The sequence below is a fragment of the Cupressus sempervirens genome, chromosome 8 (genome assembly GCF_028749045.1).
Source record: "Cupressus sempervirens isolate cs-2001-9-10 chromosome 8, ASM2874904v1, whole genome shotgun sequence".
Classification (NCBI taxonomy): Eukaryota; Viridiplantae; Streptophyta; class Pinopsida; order Cupressales; family Cupressaceae; genus Cupressus; species Cupressus sempervirens.
Window position 1 is genome coordinate 536,292,175 of NC_143125.1, and position 18,303 is coordinate 536,310,477.

Genomic DNA, 18,303 nt, shown 5'->3' on the forward strand with positions numbered 1-18,303 from the left:
CTCAACCATGCAAGATCTAGTGCTTCCTGAATCGGCATGTTGTCTACACTTATCTTGAGTATATACAAGTATTCTAGGCGTCAGGAGGCACCATTATCTTGGTGCATTTTGATTTCCACCTGTTTCATTAGTTATGACTTAATTAAGAGACTTTTACACGACATATCCTTGGGCCCCTTCGTGCCTTGACAGACATCAGAAGCTAATTCTTTCTTTTTGACCCTTCTCTGTAACACCGACATTGTAGGTTCATCACAACTCTCAAAAATTGATGCAATACAAGCCAAGAATTTGGCAGAAATTTTTCAGCATACTCAAAATGCATATTACAAAAACTTATGAAGGAGACTTCAAATTTCCCATTCGAAAGTATTCGAAATCACTTGTAAAGCTCAAATTTTACAAATTCTCTTCAATTCAAAAGGCATACATTTTCTCATGGACTCCATTGATGGGACCTCTAATTTTCAAAATTTCAAATATCAAAAAATCGTAAGTATCATTTGCCTCCAAAATACATAACACATATCCTATGAAGTCAGTTTTGATTTCTAGACATTCTGAAAAATTTGGGCATTATGAGGGTACAAAATGGGTAGTATGAAAATATTCAATAGCAATTTTAATAAATTTTTTGAGCTCAAATAGAAACCTAAATGGGAAGACTTATTCTCCCTTAAAGGTGAGAATGGCATCCTAATAGAAAAGCATAAATGAAATGGAGATATATTGAAACAATGCAAAAATCTTAAAATAGTGAAATGGTATCTGTACACACACAATGCCAAACCCATTCCTAATCCCATCCAATCCACTCTCTAGCATTTCCCACGTGAAATATACACTATTTCTTTATATTCCAATTTTGTTACGAAGGGGGTTCGATGAGCATTTAAAAAAAAGGAAAATTGACAATAAAAGGAAATTCTTTTCTTTTATTCTATTGTTGTCCTTTTTCCTACTTCCTTTTTTTTAATTTGTCACTTTTCTTAGATAAATTTCTTTCCTATTTGTTTCCATTTCAATAGTTGAAAACAAGTAAACATTCAACCTCATTTAATTTTTGCAATTTAAATAATGATTAGAACATATATATGCATCCGCAAAATTACAATAATAAAAAAAAGAATAACTTACCCCTGTGTTAGACAAGAAGGATTTTATATTATCATCTAATACGAAAGAATTTCATCTATGAGCAGTCTAGGAATTTGTAATGCTCAACATGAATGAACTTTGAAATCACCTTTGATTTGGATCCAAGTTAACACATGTAACACAAAACACGTATTGTACTAGAATCAAGTACTAATGTGAAATAAAAAACTTGTATTTGTATTCTCAACAAGAGACAATCAACATAATTTGCATAAATTGAATGATAACCAAATGAACTCTCAACTCCTTTTTTGTAAGCTTCTTCAATAACTTTCTGAAAGACTCTTAGATGCCGATTCGTGAAATGAATCCGATTCGGTCACGTGAATCGGATCCGTGGATTCAGGATTTTTTTTCTTCCCAATTATGATTCATGGAGGATTCGTGCATATTATATATACATGATATACACTAAAAAATAAGAGAAATATACATAATTTTAAAACTAAATCATTTCATAGTATGAATCTATGATTCTAGCATGCATCAATGGATCTAGTATACTTGATAGTTGATCTATTTTCATGATTATGAAGAAAATCAACACATTCACATTGAATTACTGAAAGTGAAAGTTTGTAACATTTAAAATATGGATCATTAATCTTAAAGTTTGTAACATGATTTACTCATAAAAGAGTCAATAGTCAAGACAAAAGTTTTTGATTTAATCATCAAATGGATTTTCAAGAAAATTTGCATTAAAGGGGTACTGATGAGCTGGAAGTGCTATATTTGTATTACCAGAGGAAGCCAAACCATCTCAACTATTAGGAGAGTGGATTGTAAATTCATAATCCTCCTCATCATCCACATCAAGCAAAGTGGATCTAGCAAGATCCTGATGGTCATATCTAAATCAGGAGTCTCGAGTGCTACATCCCAAAGCTTTTTGGACCCCTTCTTGTACTTAGGATCCTTCCGTGACAACAAGTGCAAATTGCTGTGAATGAAAAGAAGGTCTTTTTCTTTTTTTGCAGCCAACTGGTTGCATTTGACTGAGTGGATAAAGGAGCAAGTACTCCAATTCCGCTCAGCTGCAAAATCGCTGGCAGCCTAAAGAGAAATTAAAAAATATCAATAAAACAATCAAGATAAATTCTTGGAATTTAGAGTGTTAACTTTAAGCTTAGGAAATCAACTTTAGGTGTTGAGTTTTACAAACTTACTTGAGATAGGATCTTTATGGCAAGAGGTTGTAGGTATGTGAAGTCTTACCCTTAAAGATACCACCATTTAATGGCATCCATCCTGCTTTGGTCTGCTATAGCAATAGGGTGGAAATTATCACCTAAGATGAAAGCAGCAAATTCATTCGTCACAATTGCCCCAATTTATGGATCTTGGAATATTTTAACCTTTGCATCTCTAAATGGTGGCACTCTACTTGGAAGGTGAAGCATATTTGCACTATGTACTTGGGGATAATGAAAGACAATTGAACACTATCAAATATCAATAGTACAAACATTAGATAACATAAGCACAAGCATTTTTGATAAGCACTACAATAGCTCGGGGATAGAGCATATGCAAGGAGGTGCAAAGGTGTGGTCATCTTATTCCATCGATGATAAATAATTGCTTCCACCTTGTTGTAAAAGGTGTCCTGAGGATCATTCCCCTTCTCTGTATGACCTAGGATATAAGATATGAATAATAATTATAATCAGTGATTATGCCAATTTAAACTTTAGAATCTAAATATCTCTCAAATAAACAATTGTTGTGAAAGAGTGTAGAACTTACCATTTTAATCTTTCCCAACACAGTGTCCATGGAATTTTAAATATCCCCAAGGAATGGCTTATCACTGTCTGCAAAGCAAAGCATTTCCATTATTGAATCGATGACTTCCAACACATAAGTCAAAAGACCCCACCAATCCTCATCTAGTATCATTCTTCTCACATTTAAGACCCTTGCTGTATTGGAATTCTTCCAAATGCCCCATTGGGGGCTAATGACTATCTGTTTCAATGCTTCCTTTACCTTCACAAGTCGACTCAAGACGATTGTGTGAGAGGCAAAGTGGGTTTCAGCAACCTAAGAACATGTTAAACTCAAGCTAGTAATACGTTTAAACATTAAAACTTGTTAATGTAAATAGCAAAAAAATTATTATGGATTCCAATAATATATAATTGAATATTAAATTTACAAATTTACCTTCAATAATTCCAAGTCTGAGAAACTCCTAAAACTTTCTTGTGATGTGGTGATTTGTCACAAACATTTGAATCTCTTCAGCTTTCTCATATATCTCTTTCACCTAATCTATTTTGGTGCCAATTGATTTCATCACCAAATTGAGCGAGTGGACGGTGCATGGTGTCCAAAAGATATGATCATAACTAGACTCTACAATTATCCCTGCAGTCTTGCAAACCTTTGCATTGTTCGTGAAATAAATTCTAAATCTTTCACTTGCCCTTCACAATCAACTGCCTTCAAGAACATTGCCTCCTTAGGGCATACAACAATAACATTGATCAATGGACAGTTTCTGCAATCTTTCTATCCATCTGAAATAAGGGACACAACCGATTGAACCCAAGAATCTCTTATTGGTTGAAGTTCAACCTCTGCAAATTTTCTTTCATCATGTAATATCTTAGTTAAACGGGTTCGCCGTTTTGGCCCAAGAACCTTGCCTGGGTTCAAACCAGTTTGAAATACAGGTCTGGTTCGACCCAGGTTCGATTAGGCTTTGAATTTCCCTGGGTTGGTTTGAACCCGTAGTCCAGAATTCGAACCTGGGCGAATTTTGGCTGCTCAGATTGAATTTGGGACGAATTTGGCTGAATTTTATATTTTTTGAGTTCTGGTTGCCCTAAAATGTGAATGTAAGTAGGTTACTTTGGCTTCAAACATCATTTGTGGTGTGCAAATAGGTGATTTTGTGAGCAAATAGGTGATTGAGCAAAAGAAGTATGTGCAAAGTGGAGTTTACATCATATGATTTTATGATACTCTATGCTTCATAAATATGTATATATAATTTTTTTGTAATTTTTACACGTTTCTGTATGAATGAACCCAAACGAACCAAAAACCCTTTCCAAAATTTTGCCATGCCAGCGATTTCGAACTGATCTTGAACTAGTAACTAAGTGTAATATAGTAGTGCACAACTTCTCATAACCAGGTGGTGTGTAACCACGGGCTGCTTCATTTATTACTTGCAACATCTCCTTAAAATATGGTGATCTCGCAAAATTAAATGAAACACCATATGCAATTAAACAACATCCAATTTTGTGATCAACAATGTCTCTCAATTCATTTTGGAATGGCCTATCTAGTGGGCCTCTCTTGCGGGCGAGTGGAGATGGGTTTGCATTTTCATCATTTGTAGGCATAGGCAAAAAAAGATATGTTCTTGTGCTTGTTTGATTGGATGGTGTTGTTGGTGTATTTGTTCTTTTGGAAGCACCACGTTTTGCTTTTGCAACTGTTCTATCAGTATCTTCTTGCTCTTTTGTTAACACTGCTATTTGTGCAGCTGGTAATCCCTTCTTATCTGGCCCACTACCCATACACATGCTAATTGCTTGACTCGCAGGGCTTAAAAAATGCAGTTTCACTCGGGAATAGGAGCTTCTATATTGTACATTGCAATAATTACATTTCCATATGTATGACCCACTCCTAGGACATTGTGTGATTCTTGTTGTGTGTCTCCATAAAGGAGACCCATTATCAATTTTAAATCCTTGTGATCTAGCCCACCCACTGAGCCTTGGCTACTCATCGTTCTATTCTTGCAATCTAGAAAAAAAATGAAAGAAAACCATGCTTAAAACTTACACAAAAACTTGAAAATTTGGAAAACTAGAAATAAATCAATAATCTATGTAAGAACTAAAGAATATGGTTGAAATGCATACCTTAAACACTTCTTGCAAGGTATTTGGAGCTCCACAACTGATCTCCTTTGAATCCTTATATTTAAGACATTTTCAGCTCTTAAAGTCTCTTTTCAGCATCTTATATTTCATAACTTTCCATTTTGTTTCCAAAGAGCTATAATATTGAGGTGCTTGTTATATTATTTCAATTAAATGACAACTTCAGTAAACTTAACTAAATATACCTCAAAATTACACGCAAGTAGTAACAATGGTCATAATACATCAGAATTAAAAACTGACCATGTAGGAGTGATACTGATGATTAATGATGATAATTGGAAGTTATCGGATGATTTACTCTACATAAAACAAACTGGAAGCTGGAAATAACATCTGAAATTGTCAGATAGCTTCCCTAAGCCGTTTGAGTACATTGGTCACTTTAAAAATCCAATCTGATCAAGCTGACATACATCCAGAAGGTCAGTGCAAACTGGAAAGCAAGAGAACCTGAAAATGGGGACATTACATTTACTTGGAAAGGATGAGTATTGCCTATGAGGAGATCATCTTAAAACAAGGTACGAGATTGTGTGAATAAGAATATGATATAGCCACTACATTTAAATAAAGTCTCCATCCCTTAACCATAGTTACCTAGAAAATATGATTAGAATGATTTTTTTCTTTCCAAGAAAATGGTTATGCTTACAGCTTCTTTTCTATGAGCACAACTACTAGTTGATCCCTGCTGCTACAACTTGGAAGATGACATTTCATATCATTTAATTTAGGATTGTATCCATAATGCTTACAGCCTGGAGATGATATGCCTTCATCAGAAAATTGTTGTTATGATAAATGATTGTTTTTTTTGTTTCTCTCCAGTATAGGTTGCTTCAGCATCATAGATACGATCTTTTTCCATTTGTTGTAGGAATACATGCTGATATGTACATATGGTTTTGACTTCATTATATTGTAATTTGTCAGGTCCAAATCTTTTGAGAACCCTTTTGAGATGTACAATAGAGTTCCTAACTAGTGCGGGTGATGAAGTTATTAACATTAGATTTTTAATAATGCTAAATCTTGTCATACTATATTTATTTCCTTTTAGCAAATATGTACTGTGTTCATGTGATTTATTTTTCTTTCTTATGTTGTAAGAGAGATTCAAGAGAGGAACTTTTTTCCAACTGGAACAATGTGGTTTGAAATGCATACTAGAACATACCGTCAAAGGCATTGATGGTGAATTATCAGATTAATAGAGTTTATATTTCACATTTTGCTTTGAGAACATGCTATTCACCATCAATCCTGTCATTGATGATTCAAAACAGAAAAGTAAATGTGAGTTTTGAATGATTTGTTGCTGCTGTAGGTGCATCTATTACAAGCAGCAGAGGTCAAGAAGGTGATAGAGTGGATTATGGGAGGGCTTGATGGTTATTATGCTGCAGACGCTGTTGCTGCGGCTTTTGCATCGGGTGCAGCAGCAGCAGCTGCTGCAGAAGCAGCTCAGGAATCAGATGTTTTACATGGTTCTCGTTTTCTTGTTTCTAGTCCACACAATGCCTCTCATGGTAACTTGCTTCTGGGAAAGGCAAATGAAGCTGCAAGTCCCTCCAGCGTTTCTAAAAATTTCAGGTAAAGTTTATTCCTTTTAATATGTCATGTCCCACCAGGGAACCCGGAAGGGCAAGTCTAAAAGTTACTTAGTTTAGAGATTTTATTTATTTTTAACTAATTTCAAATTCCATTGTTCAAGTCCGTACAGGTTCCTTAATGTTAGTTTGTTCTTTAAAACATGATTTAGTATTATTAATACAGCAATGCACAAATTATTCTATGAAGTCAATTATGATAAACTCTATTAAGATCATATCTAACCATTTACCTTTCCTCATTCTGTTCGTTATTCATTTCATTAACCATTCACCTTTTGTAATAGACTAGAGTGAGGAACAACATCTTCCTAACTTAGATCACATGTAAAACTTAGTCCTTTACATTTATAATAGTCCACAAACATATTTATAGGAGTTAGGGTAAGAGACTGAACAAACTAGATAATCTTCCTTATTTTTTTTTTCCTATTATTTTCAAGCATTAACCATAACTTCAAATTACAAGAAAAGCAATTACTGAAGTCTTAACAAAATAGAAGCTAAGGTACAACACATTTACTACTTTCAGCAACATATTATGTAGATTAAAGTCTTCAAGCTCACATGTTCACTAACCATATACCATTCACTAAATTACATCTACTGTAACATTGATGTTATAACATCTAATTGAACTTTTGGCTAAGTACGAGGTTCTTTTACACAATACAACATACTATTTCTATCTTTATTGTTATCTAATCAGACACATAGGGAAATACATGCTATAACATTATTATTACATCACTAATCTCTTTGAAACAATACATATTTTGTTTTGTTCCTTTACTTTTCACCTAGAGATACCCTTCTTCCCTTTACATTGCTTTTCAATTCATGATACAAGTACATATAATCTTAATATTAAATTAAAACAAAGCATTACATAGATTTATTCCAATAGTAATGCATCATTTGGATTACAAGATTCAAGAGATATTCTTCAACAGCTACCCAGCAAGGATCCAAAGCAGAGCCATCCATGAACCACGATCAATACTTAAAAAATATTTTGAACACCCAACCATGTGAAACCATATATGGTCCACTCCCAAGCTAAGATATAAGACCACAATCTACATAGGTTCTAGGGCATTCTAAGGCTACGATTCACCCTTTTCCCCAAAATAATCACAAAATAAAAGAGGTACCAAACGCAAAGGAGAACCAGTGGCAATAACAACATGAGTGAGGGCTTAGGATACCATCTAGGTGAGTGTCACCTTCTTTAAATGTTGGGATAAACCTCCTGAACTAATGTCACCTTGCTGCACTTAGACCTTCTAGAGGATGACATATAGTCTTAGTACTCCAACATGACATACACGGATTCAAATATCACTTTATCTTTATTAATATGTTAACCCAAACCCCTATAACCGATTCATTTTATTAATGATTTCACTTGATTACAAAACTCACATGTAGAGCCAACCTACTCAAGGTGCTGGTCTCTACATCATAGGATCCTGTAGGGACCACTTCTTGGTCCTAGTACCTATAGTGAGCCAATCACCTAGGGCACCTCACCTTACTCAACGCAGCTTATCAATCACATCCCAAATGGCATTTTAAGAAACTTGCCAGGGTCCCATAATCCTTGGATGATCCTAAACCCTTACCCCAACTCTTAGGGTTTTCAAATATAACAATAAGTCAAGTAAACACTTGTAATGTAATGAAAACATAAAACATATAGAAGACAAAATAATGTAACCTTATAATCATTTGATGATCCCAGGGAAAGAACATGGAACCAATTTAGGAGGTTCAAGTAGGCATCAAAGGATCTAATAGGGGAGGATATAAGTCTTGATATTTATTTCCATTATACAAAATAAAATATTATCCATTGTTGTTTATAGAATCACTAACAATTAGAAACCTTATCAAATCTGCATAATTAGTTTTAAATTTATTAAACTTAATCCAAACTTAATAAATTTATTAAACTTAATTGTGCATTAATGCAAACTTAATAACTTAATTTATTAAATTAAATTAATCTATATTATAAAAGTAATAACGAATATGTTTTATTTTACAATTTAATATAATTAAAAATTAATTTAAACAATATATAAAAGGATTATAAAATATAATTAAGTTTAAACCTTAATAAAGTAAAATTTAATTTAAATCAAATAATATTAGTTCACTTTTAATAATTAATGTAAATCTCTTTATTTATTTATTTTCTCTTTTATAAATATATTATAATGGAAAGTGGTTCTGAAGAAAATAACTTACCCCAATGGCAACTTGGTACTTCTCGTAATCACGAGGTCCTGAGTTCCACTATTACCCCCTACATCAATACGACATACTAGAGAGAGAGAGAGAGATGGAGAGGGAGATAAAATAGGAGTAGAAATAGGAAATTACTTTTCTTTCTTTTTTTTTTCTTTTAACTTAAAAAAAAAACTAGTATTGAAAATTTTATCACACATTTTTAAAATCTTTTTATGTTTTATTTAAATACAAAATAAACACCTAATATTATAAATTGAAAATTTCCTTTTATAATCAGACCAAGTAAATCTGTATTGAAGTGTTGAGGATTTATAATGTTTAAATTACTAAATAGAATGAGAAAATATCACAATGCTATCCAATCTCTAGTAAACTAAGTAGTATCATTAGGGTGAGTATCATAATTAACACTTTATTATCTGAGGTAATCATAATCATTGATAAAGAGTTAACATATAGATCTATCAGGTTTCCCTAACATCTAGGTCCTAAATTATCATGGAAATCCCTACAACGTTTCTAAAAATTTCATGTAAAATTCAGTGCTTTTAATACTTATGGCTATTATCATGCCGAAGGCATGCAAGACATAAGAGCACAAGATAGGTCTGTTGTATGTTTCTTAATTGTTTTCAACCATAGTTACATTGCCTTGGGGGACGAGGGGGACAGGGACGTGAGGGGGGGAAGGGTATATAGTATATACCTATGTTCCCCGGGGATGTGTACTCAGCCTAAAACCCGACGTTTTGGGGACGGGGGGATGGGTGGGGACGTCCCTAGCTGTCCCCAAAAAGTGAAAAAATGCAGGGGATGTCTCGAAAACTTGGGGATGCCAGAGGGAAAAAAGGGAGACTGCTAGCCGTACCCGGTACGGACGTCCCCTTTTTTTACCGGGTACAACTGGCCGTCCCTCTTTTTTGTTTGCATAAAATTTAAAAAAGTTTAACATAAAAAAATATTTTAAAGCCTCCAACTTGGTCGGCCAGGTTGGCCCCATCCCTCCAAATGCCCTAAAAGGTAGTAGAGGCAGAATAGGAGCAGCAGGCTGCTTCATTTTTCTATGTTTTGTATTTTATGTTGAACATGAACATGATTATGATATATTGATACTTATTACTTTATGGCAGCCTCTACTCTTTGGGCCTATAGCTTTGGGCATATTTTGATTTTGATTTTCAAATTTATCATGTTTATCATTATGACATTATGATATTGACAATTGTTAATGTTCATTGTTTAGTGTTCACTAATATTGATATGCATTTTGACAATTGGGTACTAAAATCGGATATTATTTCCTAGATGGCATTCAAATGTTGTATGTTATGGTTCTATAATGTTTAAATGACATGCTCATATGAATGACATGTATATTTGCAAATTTCACTGTATATTTTCAAATTTCTCTCTCTATATATATATAGCCGTCCCTGTTTGCCGTCCCCCCCATCCCCAAAATCGCCAAAAAAATTTGCCGTCCCAAAAACCCGTCCTGTCGTCCCTCGCCGTCCCCGTACCAGAAACTCGGGGGAACATAGGTATATACTATACATATGGTATAGTATAAGGATAACAATATATGCTATTGTTAGTTTAGTTTTACATTGCATTGAACATTGAACAATAAAAGAGATCTAAGCTCTATTAAATAAATTAAGTAATCAAAGATTGAAGATTTAAATTCAAAAGTCATAGATATCAATTTATCAAAAGTATGAGTATCACTATCTCATCAATATCATCATAAAGATAATTACATCAAGTAGCATCGAGCATGATGATCACAATGCGCAATGTTAAATGGTTCATATATCCAAATCTCAAGATATAAAACAAGTACAAAATCAAAATGCCAAGGCTCAAGGGTTGCCAAAACGCAGTAGAGCCTAGAGGCCTCTAATCATCCTTGTCAAGTTCAGGCTTAGGCTCAACAAACTCATCATTCGAACTCTCAGACTCTCCAAGGGTAAGAGTTGCAAGAGGAACACCAACCAACCCTGCCTTAGAAGTATCCTCGTCCTCATCAACTTTTGATGGCTTCTCTGGCTCTACATCCCATTGTATTGCAGGGCTCTCCTTGTACACACGTGCCTTGCAATCATTGATACACACGGCACAATGTACAACCACTAGCTTCTTTATTGTCTTAGATGAATGTTTGTTCCTCTTTACGAGAGTGGATGTAACTATAAGTAGACTAGTTCCTCTCAAAAGTTGAAGAACTAGATACTTAAGATAGCAATCAAATGACTAGTATGAGAATTAGAAAATTAAATTTCATAACTAAAAGGGAAATTGAAAGTGAAAACATGTAATCTTAATAATTAGAATTTAGGTTCTAAAGTTGAAGAACAAGAAAGTTGAGATAGGAGACAAATGGATAGTGTAGTAGTTGTTGATTTGGGTCTATGACATTTCTACCACAAAATCGGATCTCTCGTGCCATTGTTTTTATGTCCGCCTTTGCTCTAGCTGTATAACCCTCAAGAATAGCAAATTTGATCCACTCAAAGCAAAACTTCCTAGCAGTTTTAGAGTCATATGTCCTATCAATGCACAGGAATAGCCCTTCCTGAAATTCAAATTTTAAAATCAGCAACATTAAAAAATTAAAGATTCGTAACTATAAGTGCAAGTGTACTAAGTTTAAATTATAACATCTAACTTTTAAGACAAAGATGTTTAGGATTACAATGAGTAACATGATAACATGATAAATTGATAGTAGATTACCCAATTATCGTTCTATGGCGACTCTCCAAGGCCTAGGTTTGTACCACTTCAGATTCAATGCATAAGAAGCAATGTGTAAGGGAGTGTTGAGGCTGTACCATTAATGCTGAATAATAGGCCAAATGTGCTAATTGTAGAATGCTAAGTTGAGATACCTCTCTTGCTCAACTACCCTCATGTGGATAAGCATAGCATCAATGCACTTGTACACCTCTCAATGCACTTGTACACCTCTCCAAGGCTAGGTGCATCCCCATCCCCATATTTGATGACTTGGAAAACTGGAGTGATGATAGCAACTATGTATTTTGCATCACTCCAAATTACATCGGTCTTCATTATCTCTTTCTCTCTCATCTGCTGCTTTGTCTTGGACCCATCCGACCAATTCCACACATTCATCATAACCATGAGTTGCAATGACTCTTGCAACTCAAGCATTCTCTCTAAAAGAATGAAGTAGCATGCATATCGAGTCTCAACTGGTTTTAGCAATCCTTCTTTGTGAAGCTCCTAAAAAGGACGTGGTGTGTGGTGATTGCAGATAAACATCTGCACATCTCTAGCATCACTAGTCTCAACTAGTTTCAAGATCTCCTTTGCAAAGATCATGAAGAGTGCATGTAAAGTATGGTGGTTGCAAATATGCATTTGCACATCTCTAGCATCGCTGACCACTTCCTTAATGAAATAAATCTTCCCAATTTCTTTTAGTGCATTGTTCATGGCATGTAGACAACATGGAGTGCACCAAATTTGTCTAATGCTGCCTCAACAAGTCTCCCTGCAGCTTTACATAGAGGTGATGCATCTATCACTACTTGGATCTCATTTTGTGGCCGAACCTCAATAGCTTTTCAAAGGATGTCAAACTGAACATCAGCATCCTTTTGATGCCCTGAACAATCAATAACCTTGAGAAAAAGTGGCTCCTCTGTGCATGTAATCATGATATTTATGAGTGGACGGTTCCTACTGTCTGTCCACCTATCCATGATGATGTTGCACCCATACTCCTCACAAATTGGCCTCATGTTCTCCATTTGTATACCAATCTTGGGGTACTCTATCCAAGATTGTTATCTGTAATTTGTGCTCACCTAGTGGCACAAATGACTTTCCTCCTCCCCTTGCCAACATTTGCATCATTTCCTTATAATAAGGAGATTGTGTTGCATGAAGAGGTTTGTCATTGGAAAAAAGAAATCTACCAATGGCATCCTCTATCTCCTCTTTCATTTGGCATTAAATAAATCAGCTATGGGGTTACTTTCAAATGACACCTTTCTTTTCCCCAATGCTCGATTGTGCTTCAGCCATAGCACTAGATGTTGAAGAAGTACCCAAGGCTACCTCTCCAAATGTTGTAGCAATTGGCTGCCGTGTAGGAGTAGAAATACGTGGCTTCCCTTGCTCATGAGCCTGTTGAAGATTCTAAATCCATTGTCTACCAATTAAGGCGGTAGGTACATCAACTCCCAAGTTATCTGGAACACCACAAAGCTTGGTGAACTCAATTTTGTATTGATTTTTTTTTTTTGATTTCTTCAAGAAGTCACATGCACCCACACTTTTTTCTGGCCAAAAAAAGAAGTGTGCATTCACTCTAGTGATGCTGCCAAACCATTTTGTCTTACAAATGTTGCATTTGTACCACCACCTTATGGTGTTCGTGTAGTTGCCCTTGTTGCAAACTGCATAAGAGGAGATTTAGGATCATAACTACCCCTAGCCCACATTGCCAAGAGAGTGAATGGGCAATTTGTGGCTAGTGGACCAGGTGGCAAATTATCTATTGATTGAGATTCAATTTACTCATTCTCTTCATAACGCTGAGGGTTATAATCTTCTTTTTTGCTATGAGAATGTACTTGTAATTTTTTCTCATCAAGACAGTAACTTGTTTCACTTGAGTCATGATCTTGGGAGCTTATTTTCACACCGCATTTCACAAAATGGAAAAAAAAAAAGAGTGACAGGGAGTGAGAAGAAGAGGAGGAAGATTTTTCAGCTTGTCCAAGAGATTTTTCAAGCAAAATGTAGGGTGTTTTAAGGTTTTTTTATTTTATTTTCTGATTTTTCAAGTGAAGTTCATTGTGTTTAGTTTCCGATTTTTAGTTTTTAGTATTTAGTTCAATTTCATGTTAGGATTAACGAGAGTGGAAATAACAATTACATGCAAATATATCGAATATCAGAAAATAATAATGCAAACAGAAGAGAACACAATACACAAAGATTTAATGTGGTTCACCCAATCCATGGACTATGCCCACCAAACAACGAGTCCAATATTTTATTATCAAGTGATTATAGCTTGATTACAATCGGTAATCCTTTACAACTCAATATCATTGCAAGAAACTACTATCTCATCACACCCCTCATGAAATCCCTTACCCTTGGCCATTTTATACAAGCTTTTGCCATTTACAAAATTAGGGCTAGATAATTTTGACAAGTTAACCTAAAATACTCTTGATGAGTCAACCTTGGGAAATGTTTCATGAGTCAACTCAAAAATCCTTGACAAATCAACCAAAAAATAAATAAAAATTTCGGGATGATGCTCTCAACCCCAAAGAATTTCTTCCAGACTCTCTTCACAGACGACACAATCATTTATCCTAGGAAAATGCTCCTACTTGAGGGAAAACCCAGCCACACCCAAAAATAGGTTCCTTTACCGATTTCTTCAAAACAGATGCAATAATCACTTGCTTATGGTTGAATACAATCAACATCCGATCAATAAGCCTTATTTCTTTTGAACATAAAATTAAACAATTACTGAGCGAGAGCATATCACAGACGCTTGAAAAACTTAAAAAAATGCAAGTTTTGAACTCATACAGATCGAATATACAAAACAAAATATATATCTTTTATATAGTGAAAACAGCCTGCTGAAGCTTGTTACTCAAACAAGTGAAAAACTCCTGCTAACAATGACCAAATGAAACACAAGAAATCTGAAGCAGCTCAACATATATCAAGGACGAGAGAGCCTTGTCTCTGCTGAAGCTCATGCAGTATATATTCACTGGCAATTGTACGATCACACGGAAGAAGACCAAGAGGCCTTTTTTACAACTATAAACACAATCATTAAAGCATGACTAGATGACAAAATAAAGAGCTACGTCACAATACTGGTCATCACAAGAACGGTGCCAGACATCACACACAAAGAGTTATGACATATGTTGCCAATCACAAAGTTCCATGCTATTTTGTATATCATCACAATACACGGTAATAAAAGAAAACACTGCTAGGCATCCCACCAAGAGACTATGACGGGATACTCAACGCGTAGCACCCATTACCTTCTTTTGAACCATCGAGAGTTAAGATGCAATCACATTTTCAGATCACCACAAACGGATGAGTTGCATGGACCTTTATTACTATTACAATAATAGATAAATCGTCTATTATTAGTTGATGGTTATCTATTGTAAATATCTTAAGCTTTAGTTTGTTTTCGTTTTTTGCTTTCTCTAGAATAGAATGTTTCTATTCTTTACAATCGTTTCCCAAGGAAACATCGTCTCATTCTTTTGTATATATTGACCTTTCGGTCACCGTTAATATCAAGCAATTATTAACCAATTACCTCGTAATATGGTATCAGAGCTAATACTTCAATTTTTTCAAAAAAAAATAAAAAATTCTTCTTGAAATTAGTTGTTTAATTTTTTTCAAAATTATTTCAGCTAATATTCTCTAAAACCCGCTTAGGGTTTTTTGTCTGGAGGAAATTCCCAAACTAGGGTTGACACAACTCCTCTGCAAATTGTCTGAAAATCATGATTTCTAGGCGTATTCGCTGCAAATTGCCTCCGGAATTTGGAATTTTGCTACAACTCATGACTGGTCGAACACGTGTCTTCACTCTGCAACCCGTGTGTAATATTTCCTACAACTCGTGTTTGGCATAAAATCGCAAAATGTGTCTGCCAAGCGGGTCTATTTTTGCAGCCATTTTGGCCCCCATTCGTGTGTCCATTTAATGGATTTTGGAGGCCAAATTAATCTCTACTTGCAAATCTTAATCTGTGCAAAAATAAATCTGAGACAAATCGGCCATTTCTTTCCAAGAAATTGCCTTTTTTTGCAAATTCGACTCTCCAATCTGACGGCTAGGGTTTTGCTTGAAACCCTAATTTTTGGGGTCGAAATTTTTTTTGATTGTAGATTCTTGGTGGGTTTTTTGAGAGCTCAACTGAGTTATTGTCCCTTTTTTTGGGTGCCTCATTTTTCATACCTCAATTTTCGAGCAAGCGGATTCAGAAACCGACAGTAGATTCCTTTTGGGTTTTTTGAGCTCTCTTCTAGGTTACTCTTTGATTCTTCTGGGTCTTCTGTATTTTTGCCTCGAAGAACGTGCCTTCATAGATTTTCATAGTTTTCGTTGGAAAACGTGCCATGGCATCTTGGACAAATATTCTACTCGAGTATAACTCCAAATTCACTGGTTGCAATTATGGCACCTAGAAGCAGTGCATCATCGCAATTTTTGAATATCGGAACACCGATCAACTTGTTCTGGGTTTTACAAAACGTTCGACTTTTTCAGGTCTTGATCAAGATACATGGGATCTGCATAATCGAGAGGTGGTGATGCTTCTCAAATTATTCATGGTTGATGTTCAGCTTTCTCAGATTCCATCTGACAAGATAGGTGCCAAAATTTGGACACATTTGAAAGGTCTTCGTGAGACTTCCTACAAGAGTAGAGCCTTCTTTTTGAAAAACACTCTGTTTTCTATTGTCATGGATGAACGCATCTTGCTCCAGGCACACCTGAATCGAATTCAGGAAATCCGTGATCAATTACTTGCCATCGGCCACAAGATGGAGGAAGAGGATATTGTGGTTATCACTCTTCGGAGTTTACCAAAATCCTATGAGCATTTTATCAAGACTCTCAACATCACATCTACTGGTGTTGATTTGAAGTTCATTGATCTCTGCACCCTGCTGCTTGAGCAAGATCGGTGGAAACAATAGTTTGATAGCAACTTGAGTTCCACCTCCACAAAGTAGGCTTTTGCTACGAAATCCTTTCAGAAGGATAAGGGCAAGTTTCAACAACCATCTTAGCCGAAGTCTTTTGCTCCAGCATCAGATGGTTCCAGAAAGAAGAACATTTAATGCGATTACTGCCACAAGTTTGGTCACATGAAGGTTGAATGTCGAAAATGCTTAGCTGCCCAGTCTAAGCAATCAGGTTCATAGCCCAAAGAAAAAAGTGCAGAGCACACTGAGCAGGCAAAATCTGCCTTTTACGCCTTCATGGCTAAAAGACCTGCAGATCACGTGAAGTCGTCTGCCTGGTACATTGATTTAGGTGCCTCTAGACATTTCACTCACTGCCGAGACTGGCTTACTGACTACCAGCCTTATTCAGATTCTATTATTTTTGGTGGTGGAGAAGAATACACGGTTGTCAGTAAAGGCAACATTTAGATTTAGTCTATTGGGAGGAATCTCATATCTCTTCATGTGTACTACATTCTAGGGATGGAACTAAATCTACTCTTAGTCAGTCAGTTCCTGCGACATTCTCCACACTTGGCAGTCACCTTTAGTTCACATCAGTGTACCATCACTGATCGGGCGACTAAGTCTACTTTTATAGTGGGTCTTGATGATCATGGTGTTTTCAGACTTACTGATTCTAGTGATTCTCAGGACTTAGCAATGGCTGCTCGGTGATCTTCTGTCAGCACCATTTGGCATCAGCGATATGGGCACTTAAGTGTGCATTATCTCTCATAGCTTGCTCGAGATGAGCTTGTGCTTGGATTGCCAGAGATTCGAACTCAACAGCTTGGAGTTTGTGACGCATGCTAGGTTGGGAAGCAACATCGCACACCTTTCACCAGTGGCGATTCTTGGCGAGCTTCTTAGGTACTTCAACTTGTTCATGCTAATATTTGCGGCCCTATGGCCACTCCTTTTGTTCTTGTGTCCAGGAATTTTCTGTTGTTTGTTGATGATTTTAGTAGAAAAATGTGGGTGTATTTCCTTAAAAAGAAATCAGATGGATTTACTATATTTCAGAAGTTTAAACTCTAGTTGAAAAAGAGTCTGGGAAATCTATTATTACTCTTAGATCAGACAATGGGGGGGGGGGGGGGGGGAGGGGGGAATTTTGTTCTAATACTTTCTCTAGCCTCTTGGATACACATGGCATCAAACACCAGTTAACCACACCCCACACGCTACAACAGAACAGTGTAGTTGAATATTGGAACAGGACAATCACCGAGATGGCTCATTCCATGCTCGAACACAGACATGTCCTAAAGCAGTTTTGGGCAGAAGCAGTTAACATTGCAGTTTATTTGTTGAACCGGTCACCCACAGTGGCGGTCAAAGGTAAAACTTCGGAAGAGGCCTGGTCAGGTCGCAAGCCCAAAATCAGTCGCCTGAAGGTTTTTGGCTCTTGCTTTTGTTTGGATCCTTGATGCTTCATGCACCAAATTGGATGCTAAGAGTTAGAAACTGATGCTTGTTGGATATAGCAGCCTTCACAAAGCCTACCGCCTGATTGATGTTGAGACATCTCGTCTCATCTACAGTCGCGATGTCTTTGATGAGCAACGAGGACCATTCAT

At 35.9% G+C, this 18,303-nt stretch overlaps 1 protein-coding gene across 4 annotated transcripts in view; it reads left to right on the forward strand.

Moving 5' to 3' along the window:
• The window catches only part of VPS54, a 163,905-nt gene that overhangs the window by 65,386 nt on the left and 80,216 nt on the right, over window positions 1-18,303 (forward strand). For all 4 annotated transcript variants that reach the window (XR_016355657.1, XR_016355658.1, XR_016355656.1 and 1 more), the window contains one exon: window positions 6,400-6,665. Coding sequence is in view for 1 of the 4 variants with exons in the window: in XM_089798340.1 (XP_089654466.1) it covers window positions 6,400-6,665 (266 nt within the window). In the remaining 3 variants the exon portion in view is untranslated. The remainder of the gene's footprint in view (window positions 1-6,399; window positions 6,666-18,303) is intronic.